This window comes from Urocitellus parryii, chromosome 1, assembly GCF_045843805.1.
Source record: "Urocitellus parryii isolate mUroPar1 chromosome 1, mUroPar1.hap1, whole genome shotgun sequence".
Classification (NCBI taxonomy): Eukaryota; Metazoa; Chordata; class Mammalia; order Rodentia; family Sciuridae; genus Urocitellus; species Urocitellus parryii.
Window position 1 is genome coordinate 274625070 of NC_135531.1, and position 21022 is coordinate 274646091.

Consider the following 21022-nt stretch of genomic DNA (forward strand, 5'->3'; position numbering starts at 1 on the left):
AATGATGATCACAAAATGGTGATTTTTAAATATCACTTCTTCTTTATTGATGAACACTCTATTATCAGGAAGGGATTTCCTCTGTTCACTAATTTACATATATTTTTTATTTTAAAAAGTTAATCTTAGTACATATAAATAGATTCTTATTGTGTTCGATGGGATATAATCCACAACCACTGTCATTTATTTCTGGGTATGACGTATATTGTACCATATGTACCATATTTAGTCAATAAAAGCCAAGCTGGCTTCCATGTCTTATTTATTTATTTATTTATTTATTTGCAGGAAGTGGGTAGGGACTAGGGATTGAACCCATGGGCACTTAACCCCAAACCTTTTTAATTTTAATCTTGAGGTAGGGTCTTGCTAAGTTACTTAGGGCCTCACTAATTTGCTCAGGCTGGCTTTGAGCTTGCAATCCTCCTGCCACAGCCTCCCAAGCCTCTGGTATTATATAGGCATGTGCCACTGTGCCCAGCCTGTGTCTTCTTAAAACTTTTTTCTTTCTGAGCACCTCCTTGCTTTCTAGCACCAAAATCTGTTTGGGAATCCATCTCTAAATATTCTTTGCACAGGGGTTAAGAGGTAGCAATAATAAGTCACAAAATCACTCGTGTACCGAAGCACTAGGTAAATCCATACCTTCGGTGAGCCCCTTTCGCGTCTCCATCCACGTCACAAGTACTAAGCCAGGTGCATGGGGTGCCTGGTGGTGAACGAGGACCCAGCCCCAGTCCCTGGGGGCTGACAGGGTCTTGGAAGATGGAGGCCCACAAGTAATTCTACCACAGAGAAGAAGCCGGATGAGCTGAGAGGTACAACTGAGGTAGACGGAGGGAGGAGGACTCACCGCACCTGCTGGGCGGGGAGGGCGCTGGCAGAAGTGAGGCAACTCCATCTGCTCTGGGAGGCAGAGTAGGCAGGGGACGGAAAGGGTTGTTTCAGACCAAGGAAACCACCCTGGCAAAGGCACCACGCACCAGAACACACCCGGGTGGAAAATGGCCTGCCGTGCACAGAGGAGACGGAGGCTCCGTGACCCTGAGCCAAAGCATCAAAGCCACTTCTCAGCGTGTGATCAAGGCACTTACAGACACCAACCACAGAGGAGGAGGAAAGAAGTGTTTCTACCTAGTCACTGACATTTCAGTCCCTTTGGCCTGGTTCCATACAATCTTCTCACATCCCATGTGCAAAGGCGGCAGGAAAGGAGATGAAATGGCAAGAGACGGGCGTTAAATGACATTTTCCCAAACAAGTTAACCAAACAGCAACCACCCAAACACGAAAATTACAAACTTCTGAGCACTCAGATGCAATTTTTTTTTTTTTTTAATCATTAAAAAAAAAAAATGGTCTTGGCGAGTCTCAACACGTGCCATCGGGCTGGAAAACCAGTTGACCCAGCACTGGCTGAGGGTTCCCATCAGAGAACTGAGTGGCACCAGGCCTCAGGGAGAAAGTGGAAAGGTTCCCAGGCAGATTGAGAAACTTGCTGGGATATCCACACCCACCCTGACTTAGCACCCATGGCAGAGCAGAGGGTGCGTGGCCCAGCATCTTCCCCATTTCCTGACTGAGCTGGGGGCAAAAACACACCCAGTCAAAATGGTTTGTTGCCCTAAGCAAACACAGGGCCGGGCCGCATACAGAGTTCTCATCCGAGATGTCAGGACCTCCAGGACAGGACACAGGCTGCAGGAAAGCTTTCATTTTCCTAAGGAAAAGGGAAAGGCTGTGAAGGGCCCCATCCCTCCTGCATAGCACGGGAGATTCCCATGTAACTACAATCCACTTCTTGTGGAACGGAGAGACACCTCCTGAAGCACAAGGACCTCTTCTTTCTACCCACTTTAGAACCTCATCGGGTTCCTCACCCCAAACCAAAAGGTCAGTAGATCCATGTTAAAGTCAAACTGTAGGCATTGGACACAGGGGAAGCAGTGCGGCCAGTCTCAGCCACAGCCCGTGGATTTTCCACCCTGGGATGTGCATTCATGAAATCGGTAGTGTCCGGCTCTTCAAGTATCACAACTGCCTCCAAATCTAAAATGATGCTGCCCTATACAGCACACAGTGGTGCTCACTGATTGGAAATATGCATAACGCCTAAAATCCACCATGAATCAGGAATGACTCTAAAAAATATCTATTGTAATAAAGCACACAGGATTTGCAAAGCAGTTGACATCACCGTGGCTTACACTTTTTCAGTCCATACCAAATGCTTACTGCATACAAGGTTAACAGATGTCTCAATGTAATTCCCTGACCCTTTTGAGTTCCAAGACCCGTCGGTTAAGGCCATAAGTCAACAGAAAGACATTTCATCTGAGTCTTTTCCACTGTCTGGGTCGTACTCAGGACCCCCACGAGTGTGAGCTCTGACTCAGACATGACTTTGCCTTCTGCTGTGGCCAGCCTTAATCCAGTCGGAAATCTCGAAAGCAGGCTTCCATTCATACTTAGAATGGGAACTGTTTTCTTAAATGTTAACACTTATGAAATTGTTATACTCCATAAAAATTCCTCAAAGATGCACCAGGAAATGCTAGAGATAAAGGATATGCTCTGTCACTCTTTTCCTTATTTACAGGTGGGCATTAGCAACTCAAATCAAAAGTAGATTTCCTATTTAAGGGCCAGTGATTGAAATGACAAAGATAAAGACCTTGTTCTTTAGCAAAAGCCAGCATCTGCTGAGGTCCAAAATAGACTCTCAGTGCCTGTAATAAGAAATCCACAATATATCTATTTCTTCAGTCCTTGGATCAAAATGAATCCATTTGTCTCCATCATCTATAATCCAAGACATGAGTTTTGATGACCACCTAATGCAGAGATAATGCCCTCTTAAACATAAGCCAGAAAAAGTTAAAAAAAAAAAAAAAAAGAAAGAAAGAAAGGAAAAAAAAGGACATCATAAGAATACAGCAAGTGGATGGCAGGGTCAGGAAGGAAGGTCCTGAGGAAGGAGAGTGAGCAGGTTATGTTATGTGCATGTATGAGGATGGCATAATAAATCCCACCATTGTGTCTAATTACAATGCACCAATAAAAATAGATTCAAAAGATAAAAACAACAACAACAACAGGCAATGGCTGTGAAGCAAGAGAGTACTTGTCCTGTTCAATTCAGCTGTGATCTCCAACCCACGAGAGCCTAGGGTCATTGAAAAAGAAAAATGGGAGAAAGGTGAGGTAGTGGTAGCCCCTTGAAAAAGCTGCAAAATATGTCGGAAAGGCTCAGCAGTCAGCAAGGCAGTTCAAACAATTCAGGAATGGAAAGAACGTTCTCTCTCACTGTGAGGAAAGGAGGAGGAGAGAAGCAGGAAAGGAAGAGAGGGAAAGTAAAGGAGGGCTCCAGAACTGCAGAGCAGTTCTCCCTCGTGTCCAAAGTAGGGCTCCCTGTAAATGCAAATTCATTTTTATTTCCAAAAGACTGCCTCTGAGTTTTCATTGAGTGCTTGCCCTGCCCCTAGGTACCCTGCCAACCCACATGCCCTCCAGTTCAGAGCGAACACATCTCTCACGGGTCAGCCCCTGTTCAGCAAAGGCATTGAATTACACGTTATGCAGAAAAACGCCAACTCTCCCGGCCAAGGCGTAAAGGGGTCAGCATCGAGCTCTGCTATTTACCATTAACACAGAGAGAGAAGGAAATGTGAAGTTACAGGGTTTTCAAACTGTGTTCCTTGTTTCCGAGACTGCCTTACTTCCTGAAAACCATCTACCAACTTTCTAAACAGATACTGGCTGCGCTCTCTACCTGAATATTTAAAACGACTCCCACCTGGGGAACACTAATTTGAATTCGCTTTGGTAGTAGGACTCTGCAGATTTGCAGATTTGCACTTTGTCCATGCCGTTCGTTCGTTTTCCACAAAGCACCAAGCTCCTGCAGCACAGACCAGAAGGTGGGTGGGGAAGAAGGCAGGGTGAGCCAGCTAACTGATGCCAGATGAACTTCCCTGGGTCCAGAGAGCTTCGTGGTGAAGATTTCCTCCTTGTGTGAAATCAAAGTGGGGAAGCAGGGCCTCGGGACTGAGATCTACATTCTCTTCTCAGAAGGTCAGGACTGCCAGACATGGAGGCATTGAACTCTGTAGACTAAAGAATCTACATTGTCCTAGAGTGAACTTATGGAGCCATTCACACTTTTATCCAAGGACTACAAGTGTTTCTCAAGAAATGAGACCAGACAGCCTGTGACCCTGTCTTTCTTTAACTGTTTTGGCCAAAACAGCTGTTTGCATCCCTAACACCATTTCCATTCCAAGCTCAGAAACAAGAGGGATTCGTTTTGTAATGTGTACCAAAATTCCTTTATTTGTTTTGGATGCAGTAAAAGCATCATTACTTAAAATGACACTCTACATTTTCAGTGCAGAGATTTGGCAGGAAGGTGAGAGTGACATCCAAGTTATAAAAACCTTAAGATTTATAGCAGATGCCAATAGCAGGGCTACACCCTGATAAACAAGGACAAAAATCTTTCTCCAAAGATGGGCCAGAACATGGGAGCCACAGGCCAGAACTATTAATTAGGATTATCTTTGCTCAAAGTCACTTAATAAAGTAAGAATATGTGCAGAACAGAAAATAATGGTGTGCATCCTTTCTTCATCTCCCAGCACACTTTTTACAAGGAATACATAGTCATTTGCAAGAACGTGTGTGTATCCATGTGGGTTTCCGTGTCTTTGAGAGTTTTCAAGAATGGCTCTTTCTCTTATCACCTACCTATGCCCACCTCAGGATATCAACTTTATAAAACAACAGACTAAACGTTAGTGATTCATGGGAAAATTCTACCTACAGGTCCATCGGAGATTTGTGGTTCCAAGCTACAGACACCAACTCTCAAAGAGATCAGCCAATTATGACTTATCTCTTTTGAGCAAATTATGCACATAACATAAGCAGGAAAAAAAATCTAAATATTGGAATGGCCCTGGATTGACAGGAGGATGGGAAGACCAAGCTCAGAAAGGAGAAAGATGGATCAGTTCCCAGAGTCTATGCAGCAGAACCACAGACAATCTTCAGAAAAGGGATTAATCAGGTTTATCAGCCCTGGCTGCCTTCAGTCCCTGGGTCATCACACTCAGGATTCCAGCTCCTGGGTGGAAGTGTTTAATGACTCTAGCTGGGACAACCAGTGGCCCTGTGGCTGAAAGAGAGCACGTGGACTAACAGATACCTCTCCCCTGAAACTGGATGGCAGCTTCCCATTGGAACAGGGGAAAACAGTTCCCCAAAGAAAATCAGGATGCTATTACCAGAAAATGGGAAATTAAGCTAAGTAGAAACCACCCCAGATGTCCCCTTCTACTTCTATATAAACAGTCTTAGCATTCCTGTTGTTTATTTTTAGACAAAATTGCAACTAATGCTATTACCCGAAATCTGTGCTACAATGTCCCATATAAAGAGCTACATGGTATATTCCAGGGACTACTTCAAGCTATGAATAAGTTTGGGGCCCCACATGAGTTGGTGTACTTTCTTCTATTAGAGAATGAGGATTAAGTAATTTGCCCTGTTTCTCTTCTTACTTGGGCTGCCAGGAAGCTCAGAGCTGAAAGTTTTCAACTCAGCTATAACCTTAACTATAACTTTAGGTTTTCAAATATAACAAATCTCTCCTTTCATCATTGTTATTTGAGGGATTTCATTTTGGTCTTGTTTTAAAACCATATTTTTACCTTTTATTGGAAAGAACTTTAAAAGCATGTGACTTTGCCCCCTTACTAATCAAAAGCCAGCCTTTTCAGAACTACATAAGGATCTAATGTCTATCTGTTTTTTTTTTTTTTTTTTTAGTTTGTAGATCACGTGTGCTTTCATGAAACAAGAAGATGGGTTGAAGGTGGGAGGCGTAATGCACTGTTATGCTCAAGCCACTGTGTGACTTGAGTCCAGGTACTTTGCATGCTAAAAATAGAATCTGTAGCTGCAGGAAATGGGCAGTGGGAGCCCCAGAGAAACACCAGAGCAGCTCTGCTCCCAGGGGGACCAGGAAAAGTCTGCAAATTGCTTTTGAGGTTCTTTTTTTGTGGGGGAGGTGGAAACGGGATTCTCTAAACAAGGCAGTGCTGCCACCATCTCCAACATCCTCTTGTTGGGTTTTCCGAAGCAGCATTTCTACGGTTCTTCATAGGCTGACAATCTAGGAGGAAAATGTTGAAATTAAAAACTCTCCTCCACCCTTCACATTACCCCGTTTTTGGAAGCCATCTATTCCAATGTTTGGCAGTATAAATGCCCCAAATGAGCCAATACCATAACAATGAGAAGCGTTGGCTGCCTGGCGTAGGAGATGTAGGAAGGAGTGGTCTGCATTCACTTAAAAGCAGAAGATGCCACCCACTTCTGCAGAAGCCCTCTCATGTGCTCTGGATTAGAAACAGGATGGGCAACAACACTTGCAGTTCCTGTGCCTCTGCGCACCCGGGAGAGAAGAGCCAACCACGTGTTCCCCAAAGAGAGAAGAGAGGAGCTGCCTACGTGGACCTCAAGGTCAGCTACCAGTGAGCAATAAATGATGCTGCACAAATAAACTCCGCTACAAAACCGTTCATCACCTTGGCCTTTAGGAACCGGGAATCAAGGATCTCATCCTGACTCCAACAGGAAAGAATTGAAGATTCAGTTCTTGTGTCAAAGAGTGTCAGCTGCGACTGACACCTGGGACAAGCTGGGGCCATGCTCTTCCCATTCACGGGCAGCAGCGGCAGATGCTTGGTGGTCCCTCTATGAAGATACAGGCCCTCAGTGGTCTGACCTGCCCATTTTAAAAAAAGAATCAGAAAGTCCAGCTTTCCTTATAAGTTCTTCTAATTTTTAAAACCTGGAAACTAATTTGTAAAGTTTTTATATCCACTGCAGGAGCCAAAGGAAACATTCCTGCGAGCTGGAGCCAAGCCTCAGCCCCATGGTTGGTGGACTTAGAGGAGCTCAAGTTCTACACTGACGTGCCCCAGGCTGTGGAACACGCCTTCATTAAGTGGCCAGGACCATCTTCTCCCTCCACCTGCAAACCCATGGGCACCAGCACCCTAAAGGCTATGAGAAGTCCTGCACCAGGTAACCAGACCTACAGGGCTTCCCTGGAGCCTCCCAGACTATTTGGACCCCAGGCCCTGGGAGGCAGGTCTCCCACTAGCAACTCGATGTGCTCACGCTTCATGGAACCTACTATGGGAAATGCCAAGCTTGCATTTTCCACTTGGCTCTAAAGTTCAATGTTTCTATCCCCCGTTGACCCTCAGATCTGAAATGGGGGAAGGCACTGGTATCTACCAACTCCCTGTGGTCTGCCAGTTACCATGCTAAGTTCTTTTACTTCAACATTCACAACCATTGTCTTCATTTTCAACTTGAGAAAATGCACATACAAAACACAAAACAGAGGCCCTGACTTAACCCTGGAGTAAAGCAGCCATGGGTGCCTGATTAAAAGCCCCACCATCTCTCCACTGTCCGTAGTCTGTCCAGGTCCCTGGTGGCCTGACCTGTAATCTAAAGAAATATTCTCATCACCTCCCATTTGCCCCAAACTGCCCGCCCTGTGTCTTTGGGTCTGCATATATCAATCTCCAATTTCCAGTCTCCTCACCTGCAGGCAGCGTTGCTCCAACAGGGTCAGATACTCCATACAGCCTTCACCACCTGAGCAGGTGTGAGGATGTGATGAATGAATATATTTTTCTGCACATCAAGTGTGACAGTTACCTTTATGGAGCCAGGAAGGTGCCAGCACTAAGTGTCGGTGTGATGCCCTCCACTCTCCCCTTCTTCCTCTCTGGGTGTGTGCGTATTCTCGACCCCACCCCCACAACTTCCCAGTGTTCCCTCTTCCTGGATTTCTTGCCCCTCTGCTGTGTCTACCCTCAACCTATTTCATCTCTTTCCTTCACCTGTAAAGCAAATAGTTAGGAGCCAAAGTCTAGTGTTTTACTTGCCATTTCTAGGGCTACCACACATCCTGATTTGGCGGGGGACTCTCGTTGCGTGCCTGTTATTTATTAACACTGCTGCCATCACATGAACAGGGCCCCAGACCGGACACGGTGTCACATGGTCCCTTCACATATTCATCAAACAGGCTTTCATTCATTGGTGTTGAGTTAAATGCCTCAAATTTTCCTTCTTGAGGGAAAAAAAAACACTTTTAAACAAATAGATAAGTCATTTTTGTGGATGCTTTTCACTAAGCGTCAACAGCCATTGGATAAGTTGTTCCATCCAGTCTACATTTTTAGTTGTCAAAGGAAAAGGAACTGTTCCGTAAGGAACCCAGATCCTACATCTGCTAGGCACATTACTTTAATTCACAAAGGAATCAAGAGTCACCGATGGTTAGACAAATGTCTTCCCTATGTGTCTCTGTCAGGGAAGGGGGAATAGCCAGAAGGGATCCAGCCAGCCAGCCACAGGGGCCACAATCCTGGAGTCACCCCTTCAACAGCAGTGTCTCCAGAGTCTCCTGGGCACTGGGATGGAGGGCTTCAAAGGCCCCTGAGGACAGCACAGCTGGAAAACCAACAGAATGACTGGGAGCCAGGATGAGAACGAGGGCCGTGGAGAATGAGCCAGGATCAAGGCTCCACCACGCACTTCCCGCCTTTGCCTGGATTTCTTTTCTTGTTCAACCACTAATTTCCCTATAAGATACTTAGGCAAACAGGGAGAGATGAAAAAATGTCATTTCTGGAACTCAATGAAAAAGGGTTTTAAACAGAGAGAAAAGAACTACAAGAACGATTTCCGAGTTCATTATGTACATTCTAGGTTACAATTTTAATTTCTAAAAAAAAATTATAATTTTAATTATGAGTTAAAGGGAAATGAAAGCTACAGTGAACCCACAGGATTTAGGGCATCCTGAGAATGCACTGCTACTTCTTTCAACTTCTAGCTCTGGGCCTGATGTATAATATTCCACACTCGTGTCTTCAAAATGCTTCATAGAGGTATAGAGGACACATTGTCAGTTGCACCATTTAATACATTTTGACATATGTGTAAACCGGGAAACCATCACCGTAATGGAGACATTGATCCTATCTATCACTCCCAAACCTTCCTCAAACCCCTGTGTAGTCCTTCCTCCCGGCCATCCTCGGACAACTACTAACCTGCATCAGTCACTTCACCTTCCCACCAATAGCAAGAGCACCCGGGTTCCTCCTTGACTTCCGTTATTCCAGTAGTTTTGCAAAGTAACATTTCATTGCAGTCTTTATGACTAATGACATTGAACATCTTCTCATGTGCATATCGGTGGACCTATTCTTTATCTTATTATCCATATATTTTTTTTTGTTCAAACCATTATGCCATTTTTTAAAAAACTGGGATGTGTATCTCATTATTGAGTTTCAACAGTTTCTTCATGTATCCTGGATCTTTTGCTATATATGTGATATGCCAATATTTTCTCCATGCCTAGATCATGTCTTTTCATTCTCTTAAGAATATTTTTAAAGAGCACAGGTTTTTCATTGTGATACAATTCGATGTTTTGTTCATTGATTGTGTTTCTGTCATTGCTTTAAGAAATCTCTGCCCAACTCAAAGAGGCTCTTGGATGCCATGGGTTGTTCATTATCGTGATGGTAGTGATGCTTAGACAGATGTGCACAAGTCACAATGATAGTCTGCTGTTTTATCTAAGAGTTTTGTTAAACTCAGGACTATGATCAACTTTTTTTTCTTTATTATTATTTTTTTTTTTTGGTAGCAGGGATTGAATTCAGGAGCACTCAACCAAGTAGCCACATCCCCAGCCCTATTTTGTATTTTATTTAGAGACAGGGTCTCACTGAGTTGCTTAGCGCCTTGCCATTGCTGAGGCTGGCTTTGAACTTTCGATCCTCCTGTCTCAGCTTCCCAAGTCACTGGGATTACAGGCACGCACCACCATACTCGGCCTATGATCAACTTTTGATTCACCTTGATGTATAGTATGAGGTATGGATGAATGTACATGGAACATAATCCCTCAACGTACTAAGAGTGAAGTCCCAATAAACTCATCATGAGCTGAAAGCATCTGAAGTCAATGATGCATTCAATGCACGTATCAAACTTCATGGCTTAGCCCAGCCTGCCTAAAGCAATCTCTGAACACTAACATTAGCCTATTAGTTGGGCACAATCGTCCAACACAATGCCTATTTTACAATAAAGTATTAAATATTCCATGCAATTTACTTAATACTGAAAGTGAAAAACAGAGCAGCCCTATGGATGTGCTCTGGCACGACTGTAGCATTGACAAACCATAAGTCAAAACAGTGCTCACTGGGGACCATCTGTATTTGGATCTGTCCTAGATGCTATGGCTTTTGTTTTGCATGTTGATAGCCAATTGTTCCATCGCCATTTGTTGAAAATACTATCATCTTTTCTCTAGTTGCTCTGGTCTGAACAAATCCATGTGTGAAAATTCTAACCCCCAGCATGAGAGTATTAGGAAGTGAAGCCTTTGTGGGGGCAACTAGGCCCTGGGGGTGGATGGAATTAGTGCCCTAAAACAGGCCCAAGGAAGCTTGTCCACCCCCTCCTCCACATGAGGACACAGCAAGGAAGTGCCATCTCTTTGCACCAGGAAACAGGTCCTTACTAGACAATGAATCTTCCGGGACTACGATCTTAGACTTCTAGACTTCTCTAATATTATAAGAAACACATTTCTGCCATTTATAAGCCACCAGTCTAGGGAATTTTTGTTGTAGCATCTCAAGCAAACTAAGACACGGGGTCCACTCTCTTCTTTGTACCTTTGTCAAATGATATGAATTTCGTCGGATCAACATGCAGAGCTGTCTATAAAGGCCTTCCTTGACAGCTGCTGCTCAATTTGAGACCACATACACTCTTTGACTCAGCCATTCCGATTTGACAGTTCAGAAATAAAGAAACACAGGCACAAGCACATGAGGGTATGCACAAATCCTTATAGCACACAGTTTACAGGGGAAAGGTAAAAGAGCAAGGGACTGAACTTAAACACCCCCTCACAGGGAAATGAAGGCCTGAGTTGCAGCGGGACTCTACCACAAACTTCTGCACAGGCTCCAAGAGCAACAGGCTGGAGCTGCATGGATTGATCATAAAAGGCTCCCAGGAAATGCTGTGAAGTGGGGACAGGGGGCTACAGAACCCAAATACATGAGAAAAACCTAAACATGCATTTATGGATCTGTATATGTTTGCAAAAGTCTAGGGAAAATAACCACTGACCAGATCATACAAATTTCTTCAGAGGTAGAACTGGGAATGGGCTAAGTTAGTAACTTCTTTATATACTTTTGAACTCTCTGATTTCTTCTCCTAAAAAGGTATATATATATTTTTTTTAATTTAAATCCTCGGCACACGGTAGATGTAGCAATCCTTTTCACATCTGTACAACGACTTGAACAAAATTCTCATTGCCCCCTTTTTTCCCCCCTGATGGTTGGCCAAGTGGGAAGAAATGGATTGCTGCATGGCAGAAACCCAATTCTACACTAAAGTGTTATGGGTTCCATTGGGTCCCTACCCCCACTCCCCCACCTCCCCCACAAAGTGGCATGTTGGAATCCTAGCCCCTAGGACCTCAGAATGGGACCCTGTTTGGAAATGGGGCAGTTGTATGTGTGATCAGTAAAGATGAGGCCACACTGGAGCAAAGCAGGCCACGGAACCCACAGGAATGACTGACGCACTTGTAAGGGGAAGGTTTGGACAACACACCGGCAGGGAGTTCATCGTGGGACAGCCGAGCTGATGCCACCGGAAGCCAAGGGATGTGGAAGACCCTGGCACACCAGCAGACGCTGGGACAGAGACTGGAACTGATTCTCCCTCTCAGTCCAGAAGGTACCAGTGCTGCTGGAGGGCTCCAGAGCTGTAGACGACACACCTAGTCTGTGGCACGTCATTGGGGCAGCCTTAGACAACGAGTACACCAGGCTACCAAGAATTCAAGTCTGAAAACAGCCAGCAGCCACCACCCAGCCCACGGCCCGTTCCTAGGGGACAACAGAAGATGGGGACAGAGACCACAGCTGCTGCTCCCCACCAGGATGACACTCACAGTAGAGGAATGGCTGGCCCGTCCCGCTGTACAGTGGGTGGTAGAATCTGTCACTCACAAAGAAACTGGATGGATCGAGTCTCGAGGGAGAGTGACAGTTATGGAGCCCTTTTCTCCTGGCAACTCTGCACCCCACCTGGGCACCCAGGCCCACAGGCAATACACCCTGGCCACTGGGAGCAGAGCAGGCACTCAGGAGGCAGCATGACTTTGCTGCATGCCGGACAGCTCAGCAGAGCGGAAACTGTCTCATGGGAGTCCAAAATCAAGATGCCAGAAGCACCACACCCCATCCAGGGGCTCTAGGGAAGAACACTTCCCACACTTCTTCCAGCCCTGGGTGGGGGCCACAATCCCTGGCACTCCTTGGCTTGTGGCAGCCTCTCTCCATGCTCTGCCTCCATCCTCATGTGGCCTCCTATACATGACCTCACTTGACCTGACTGCATCTACACAGGCCTTATTTATAAATAAGTTATATTCATGGCACCAGGGATTAAGACTTCAATTTATCTTTTGAGGGGACACAGTTCAACCCATAGCAATGAGTAAAATACGGAGACCTAACCTGGTTTGAACCCTCAGTAGCAACGTCAAAGGTACAAAAAATTAGAAGTCCCAACTAGTGTACTATACAGGCTTAAGCAAATGCCAGAAGGTGGTAATTTTTCAACCTGAACTGTTATTAGAAGGTAAATTCAGCAGCCACTTAATGAACCAAGTCCCTTCCATCTTATCCAAGCCTCCTGGCAGATTGCCTCTTGGCCTTATCATTTGTGGCTTCAGAATCACTGTTACAATGGCAGACATCACAGCTTTGCTCACAACAGAAGGAAAAAGAAAGGAGGGTATGGAAGGCTCTTTCCTCAAGAAGCTTCACTTGAAGTGAAGCCATCCCTAATAGATACTCTCCTGTATGCCAACATTTAAAAATGTTCCTGGCAAACCCAAGACCAACTATGATGAGATGGTCATGGCCAGGCTGGACCACTCTCCCAGACACTAAGGCCTGACCATCCTTGCCCTGATCAAGGTAGAGCTCTGTTAGCAGAGAAAAAAGTTAGTTCACAGACTCAAGTGAAAGTTACCCATAGCAATGAGTTAGAGAGACCTAACCTGGATTGAACCTGAATTCTCTGGGCATCCATTATGTCATCCATAAATGAGGGGGGAAAAAAAAAACCTGTCCTTTAGAAACGTCTCAAGAATAAAAGGGCTCTGCGTGCATGATCCAAGAGGCTGCCGAGGATCGTGGCCCCTGCAGCCAGCGAGCTGGACGAGAACCCCAGCTCTGCCTCCACGCTGGGAGGACAGATAAGAGCCAGGGATATAGTCAGTGTTTAGTAAAAGCTGGATGCTCTTGCTATTTTCCCTAAGAGTGCTGCTAGTTCCACAAAGGTGAGTCTTGAGGAACATAGATAATATTTCTTGATTTTCTCCATAGAAAGGGAACCTGGCGGGAAAGGAAAGGTAAAGATGACACGAAAGCCACTGGCAGATGCCAACTCCCGCTGCAGCATCGCTGGGCCATGAGGCAAGGCTGGCCCAGGACCTTGGCTCCGAGTGCTTCCTCTGCTGGCCCTCTGGGCACCCACATGCCTGGGAATACCCATCCACTATGTGACCTTCCTACTGTCCCTGAGTGGCAGCAGCTATGTGTTTAGTGGCTTTTAGAATGACTTAACCAACTCAAAATATCTTTTGGAGCAGTGGACTCTCAATGGCAGGATACACATGGGACTTGCTAATGGTCACCTTCAGCGTGACATCCGCTATGTACAAAAGGGAAGGCTTCTTCCTGACCCGAGATCATTACCTGGCAGAAACTAAGTAAGTGTCAGAGGTCACCACAGACACCCACTCAGGATAGCCACAGCTAGGCCCCTCCAAAACAAGGACCCAAGCGGTCAGACCACAGGGTGGACAGCTGCCCAAGCCCAGGGCCACCTCGAAACCCCTTTGTGCTTATGAGACTGACAAAACTAAACTCCCAATCGTAAAGGTCATGACAGTCGGGGGACCACAACTTCCTATAACTCAAGAGGAAGGTGAGGTGTGGGACAAGCACAGGTCCTGTTCCTAAGGTGACCAGCCCTGACAGGTGTGCTCCTATCTATTGAGCACTTACTGTATACCAAAATCTTTGCAAAGTAGACGTCTCCATTCTATAGACAGGGAGAGCAAAACTCAGAGAAGTTAAAAAACGATGCTGAAACACTGCAAATAAGCAATTGAGTTAAAATTATTTATAGAAAGGCAGTTCTGTTTTTTCATTGATTTTTTTTAACCAAGTGACTCCTGATTCAGGAAAAAAACTGGCTAACAAGGTCATTGCCAGAATGACCCTGATGCAAGTAAGATCTTAGTTGAAACATATGGGGAGGAGAAGTCCTGGGCCATCGAGAATGCAAAAGAGGACTTCTGCCCCATGAGGGACCTACGTGGCATCAGCACCAAGTGGAAGAGCTCACTGTGACTTTGGGAGTCTTGGAATATGCCCAAAGCACAAAGCGGGTCTCCTCCTGTTCCTTGACACCATCCTTCCCGTCTGTGGCTGAGGGGTGGAATCTGGCAAATATACTGTGATTCCTTATCACTAATTTTGATCAACTGGGATCAAGATTCATTTTTTTAACATAACTGATAGGAAAGCACTTTCACTAGACTTTACAGAAGTCTTTGGACAAACATCTCAACTATGTCTTCTCGCTCTACTCATATAAAGCTCTCGTTTAGATCAGTGCCCTTGGGGACAGAACAGCACACTGCAGCCATTGAGCATTTCTGGGCTGGTTTTATTTGCTGACCACTAACAAGCCCCTGGACTGCTGCTATTCATGGAGTAAAAGACTCCCCTGGAAGGCAGCCTGACCCCCAGGAGCTGCAGGACTGTGAGGGGCTGACTCTTCCAGAGTCTTCCAGGGCTAATTTTCAGGACAGAATGGAGTCAGTGTGCAGAGAAGGGAGGAGAGAGATAATCTGGAACATCAAACAAAATGCAAAAGTTGCCTAACACTCCAAGATAACCCAGTGCAGTCAACATGAAAGAACCATTAGGCAACGGGTAACCAAGGGGCAGAGTTTTCCCAGCGCTTGCACTTTGCAAATTATTTGTTAAGAGATTTTGCTGATGAACTTGAAGAAAGAGTCAATGACATAAGACAGCATTTTACTTCTGAGAGAGACTAAGGCTCCCCATCAATGAAACCCCAACTTTTCTTCCTCTCATTTTTTTACAGTGTTGCTTCTTCTTCTTCTTCTCTTCTTCTTCTTCTTCTTCTTATTATTATTATTACATTATAGTGGTACCTAATGGTAGGATTTGTTGTTACATATTTTTCATGTACACCATAGAACAATATAACTTGGTCATCAGTTTTTCTTTATGAACAATAAGGACTGATGCTTCATGCTTACCTGCAACTATATGGGATGAAAAGGAAAGCAGAACAGATTTGGCCAAACACCTGTGCCTGGGTAAGAGAAGGGCTTGCTGCTTTCTAAGCAGCTGCTCTGGAACATTCCTATCGTCTCTCCTTCCCCACGCTTTGTCTAAAATTGGGATGACCACATATGTGATCCAGCTTGATTAGCATCTTCCAAGGTCTCCATTCTGGGTAAATGGCTGTGTACTTCAGCTGAAGAGAGTTTCAAAGGCACCTGGGAATTTCAGCCTAAGTATGATACAGAGGTTTATTTCTCCCAAAGATCTGGGACACCAAACACAGGGGAGCCTTGGCCCAACACAGGCAACTGCACCGCTTCAGCAGGAATATGAGAGTAGCCTCTTGGAGCCAGCAAATCAGCTATTGCGCTAATTCCGTTGGTTCATGGCACCAGTGGGAACACGTGTACAGCATTGCACAATGTCTCTAGACCTTCTGCACCACAGTGAAGTGGAGAGAAAGAAGGCCTAGAGCCAGACCACCTGGGTCAAACCCTGGCTCAGTTCTTTTCTGGCGGCCTGAGCCCACACAAATCATTCCAACTCTCTGGCCTCCAGTTTCTTTATCTATGAAATGGGGGTAAGAATGGTTATGGGGGATAAATGAGCTCAGTAATTCAAATAAATTCAACACAGTGCCACACACACAGTGCACACTCCATAAAGGCCAGCCATTCTCTTCCTGTCCTTGCTGGGAGTCCCTGCTGTCAATTTGGTCTGCCTGGAAAAGTATCAGATTGGCCAACATTCTCCCTCTGCCTGATGAGCCAGGTCTAATGGGCTGCAGCTGACGTGTTGGAGGGTTCTTCAGTGTCACTTCTCAGGGGAAAAGTGAAACCGGCGTCATCATAGAGAAATACATCTAGAATAATCCACGCTCCAAATCAAGACAGGGCAAGAGCAAGACCATCCTGGGGAAAGAAGTCCTCTTACCTTCTAACTCCTCCAACAATATTTAGTTGAGAACTTCAACCTTCTTTATCAGCCCAAAGTTAAACCAAAAGAAAGGTCTTTAGGATGTGTTTTTTCTCCTGCACTCCCTCATCTCACCCTCTTTTGGAAATGCCTGTGCACAGGCCTTGACCAAAATAAAAGTGAAGAAGGATGGGTGAGGACAGCATGGCCCCGGTGGGAAGCCAAAATCCAGCCTCAGGGATGAAAAGTTACACATTCTGCCATGGAAAACCCGAATCTCAGGAAAGACAGGCAAACGATTGCATTGGAGCCTTTATTAAACACCCCGTGGAAAGACAGTTTCATAGACTCCATGGTTAGAATTTGCTAGAATTTAAATTTATTTCTGATAAATTCTGACACTGAGCTCCACCCTATTCTTAAATAACGACGACACTGAGGAAGTGTGGCCTCCTTTGTCTGGAACTCAGTCTTGTCTCATCTTTCTCCTGCTTGTCTCCTTTCCTGTCCTCCATAAAAAGCATCTAGTAGCTCACCGAAGACATTTTCTCTGGGGAAATACATGATCCTTATGGCAAAGTCCGCCCACATTTGGCACAGATGGGTTTGCTACTTTGAAGGGATCCACCCAGCACAACAATTAAGCCAATCAGGAATCCAATGAAAAATTTTAAATATCAAGGTCAGAAGTAATCTGGTCTCTATTTTAAAAAAGCAATAATGAGCCTTTTTCTACTGAGAAGTCCACTTTACTTGCCTGAAAAGAGCTTGTTTCAAATCTGCTTCTTTAAAAATTTATAACCCTACCGAGTCCCTGCAAGGAAGAAGAAAAAAAAAAAAAAGTTCACTGTGCAGAGAAGGTGAAAAGGGAAAATTTCATATTTACATTTTTAAAAATCGGGGCGGTATTTTAAATCTTCACATTCCTTTTGATCCTATTATATGTTTAATGGCAGAAGCTCCCGGCCAGGGCTCGAGTGGGATGCGACACAAGTTTTAACATTCAAGGGAGCAGATGAAGTTGCCGCAGTCCCTGTGACTGAATGAGCAATCACCCGGCTCAGCCCTGCTCAGGGCAACAGGTCCCTTCGCCTCTACTGGATTTGGGTCAAAGACCTAAACCTCATATCAGAAAATATCAGCCTCGTTTTTTTTTTTTTTTTTTTCTTTCTTGGCCATCAAGTGGTCAATGATAATGATAATCAAATCTGATCAGAGATACCCTCTCCTGGGCCCGGGAACCAATTGCCACATTCAAAAGCCAATTAGTTAAAAGGTGACTCTCTAGGCAAAGCCATGCCACACTCTCATGGAGCCTTCGAATCAGCATCGCCCTCCAGGAACTGGCAAAATCAACTAGAAAGGACGTTGGTTCTTTTTTTCTCTCACCTTTTTTGATTTCTAGGTATTTATACAATCGATTGATTTCTTGATCCCATTTGGAAGCTCTGGAGAGGCTTCCTTGAAGCATTTTCTTCCTTGCAGCTTGTCCCAGTTATAACGTTTGTATCAAAAATTAATGAGAAAAAAAATGAGTGAGGTTGCATGAGAGGAGGGGAGAGGCTGGGTCTGATACCCGGGAGGGGCCACCATCTATTTTCCCATTCAACGCCATTTCTAATGTGTGTCCTTGGCCTGGCTTCTGGGCTTGGTAAAGCATCCTACTCACTGAGGAATCGGAAGCCACCCTTTCTATATGATCATGCCTGAGGGCGAAGGGGAAGGAAAAAAATCCCAGACAGGAAACAGAGACCATGACAAAGACAACCACAAAGAATGTAAATAAAATACTATTACAAGCAGCTCACTCACCACCTCACTGTCACGGCTCCCTCCCCGAGAAGCAAAAAGGAAAAACATACAGGTCTACAGATTCTGTGTTTTTAAGAAGAGTCCAGTGGCTGTTTGGAAGAAGCCATGAGTGTGAAGATTTTTCCCAGTGGGCTCACTTGGATAACCTCAAGCCTTGAGATGTATTTTTTAAAAAGAAACGGCTTCACGCAACGATTTGAATTTGGGGATCTCAAGTGGAGACTAGACCGGTAAGTGCCTTCCGACAGTGACTGGATCTTCGTGATAAGCCCTGTTTATTACCAGAGTTTTTGAAAAACTTAAAACCATGCTCTTTCCACATGGCACCCTGGAATAAAACAAACCCACTGCAAACGCAACTGCAAAAAACCCCAGATTCATGCCAAACGCACGTGTGCACATTTCACAGAAGAGCAGGGAAACATTTCAGTCAGGGAAAGATCTCCACGGAGGACTCAAGCCAGAGCTCATGCCTGCCAAGAGTCACGTGCTCCAGAGCTGACAGGACTCTCTAAGTGAAACAAGCCAGTAGGAATCACTTCAAGAGATGAAAATCTACAAACTCTTCAGAGGCACAGATCACCAGGCCATAAATACCACCTCCAGGAACTGGGACCACATCTCTGTAAGGACTTCCAAAAGCTACTCTCTGCTCTTGGATGGGAGTCACCACCTCCCATCAATCATTTTGCTTCTTTGAAATCAAAATCATGCCTTGTTCTAAAGGAGGAATTCAAATGCACCACTGACATCTGGTGCCGCTGCCAAAATACATTTACATCACCTTGTGCCAATTATAACTGGGCTCACTGCTGAGGTTCACCTAATAAGACAGGGGTGTCAGGAACCTGGTCACCTACCTCTTCATCTTCAAAGCCAGCAGCAGGTTTTCTTGCTTATTCTGTCTGAGACCCCAAGAAACTGGTCTGGGGGCTTTGCTAAAGTGAACACACTCCCCAAAAATCATGGCCAGGGAGACTTGGAATGGAGCTGTGGGGCATCTGTTTCTGCTAAATGCAATGCCCTCTGCAGGTTAATCCTTGGTATGAGGACTAACAGGCAAAAGTTGGCCTGCCCAGCGTCTGAGGGACTGACTGTCTCTTTGAGGCTTGGAATGTTCATTGAGGAAACCGCCCAAGCCAGCCAGGACTCCTGGCCTCTCTGTCCTAAGTCTTCAGAGATGCTCAGCCTCCAGGGGTGCTCTATTTTACCACTTAAACACTTCTTTAAAGTTTACTACAAAACAATATGGCTCTGAGCCTGCCAAAAGTTTAACTGCAGGATTCAGTGGAGAGTAGCTGTCTCCCCCCCCCCCACCCCCTCCAGAGACTATCTGTGGGCAAAAGGCAGTCATCGAAGGCAGTCATCGAACCTTGCAGACAGGGCCATCCCAAGACCCAAAGTGTCTCTGAAGGAGTATCACTGGGAAAAATATCCCTTTTTCTGATTTGAACCCGCTCTTCAACTCCCTAGCTTCAGAAGAATCCAAATCACAGGCAGTATGGCATTTCAGGACCAAGCTATGAAAAACTTTTGATGGGGTAACAGGGGACTTAACTATTCCTGCCTGAACTTAAACTTCTGACTTTCAAATATCTGGAGGAGCTGGGATTCAGGGAGAGATGAAGGAAGAGAGCCAATGAATAAGGGGAAAATAAAATAAGTAGCATACCATGACCAAGCCAAACCAAGCTTGACATATCCAAATTATATTGGCAAATGGATGCTTTCACAAATCATTTGTTCTGTCTTTCCTAGAGACAAAAAGGAAAAAAAAAATCTGGATTCAAATAATCCTAATCCCAGACCAGTAAATTGTGTCAGTGGAATGCAATCTAAAATTGCTGCTCAGAAAACCCAACATTATTTATACCAACTCGCACACAAACACCTCCAAGCCAAAAGTTGTAAGGCTCCAAGCAGTGTGGTCCTCGGTTTCATCACCCCCTTACCCTCGCAGGGTACCCGGCTCTGGGTGAAGCCAACAGCATCCAGTTCCCATGGATGCTTCTTACAGGGCAAATCCCCAGCAAGTGGGCAGCGGCATCACCAACTGGGTTCCTCCAGCCGGTCACCTCCTCCTCCAGGCTGGCCCCCGGCCTCCTGGGTCTCCTTACCTGCAGGCGCTCGGTGGCCGGCTGCCACATCTTCCAGCCGTGGGGTTTGACGGAGGAGAGGCTGGCGAGACTCTGTGGATCGCGCCGGGGGGTGAGGGGCTGCAGTCCCGCTTTCACATCTGGGGTGAGTGTCGGCGGGATGTGCGTCCTGGCGCCGGCCACCGCTGCGGGGTGGGCGCAGAGGGCTGGGAGCTGGAGGAGGCGGCGCGGCGCTCTGCTGCCGGCAACTTGTGGGCTCGGCCGCGCGCCGGCTGTCCTGGCGCAGCTGCGAGAGGATTGCGCAGCTCCGCCCGGGCCCGCGAGCGCACGGCGGCGGCGGCGGCGGCCGCTCCCTCCTCCCCCCGCCGCCGCCGCCGCTGCCGCCGCCCGGACCTGCGCGCTCTGAGCATGCCCGGGGCGGGCGCCCGGGGCCCAATGGTGGGGGGGTCGGGGGCACAGACCCGGCGGTCCCGGGACCCTGGCAAGGCACGAATGCCGAGGCCAGAACAGGGGAAGCCCCAGTAGTATAGGATTTGGAAAGGGGGACAGCCTGGCTGGGAGAAAGGGCCTGGGGACTGTTGGGGGAGGTGGCTTCTTATAAAAGGCAGGCATAGTCCTGGGGGTCCCAGGCTTCCATTCAGCCGGGATCTCAGAAGC

At 46.0% G+C, this 21022-nt stretch overlaps 1 protein-coding gene across 1 annotated transcript in view; it reads right to left on the reverse strand.

Moving 5' to 3' along the window:
* Pid1 (phosphotyrosine interaction domain containing 1) overlaps positions 1-20619 on the reverse strand; it is a 221855-nt gene extending 201236 nt beyond the window's left edge. Inside the window, exon 1 of the mRNA XM_026396250.2 lies at positions 20387-20619. Within this exon, the coding sequence (XP_026252035.1) occupies positions 20387-20416 (30 nt within the window). The 5' untranslated portion in view covers positions 20417-20619. The remainder of the gene's footprint in view (positions 1-20386) is intronic.
* Between the last annotated feature and the right edge of the window lie 403 nt (positions 20620-21022).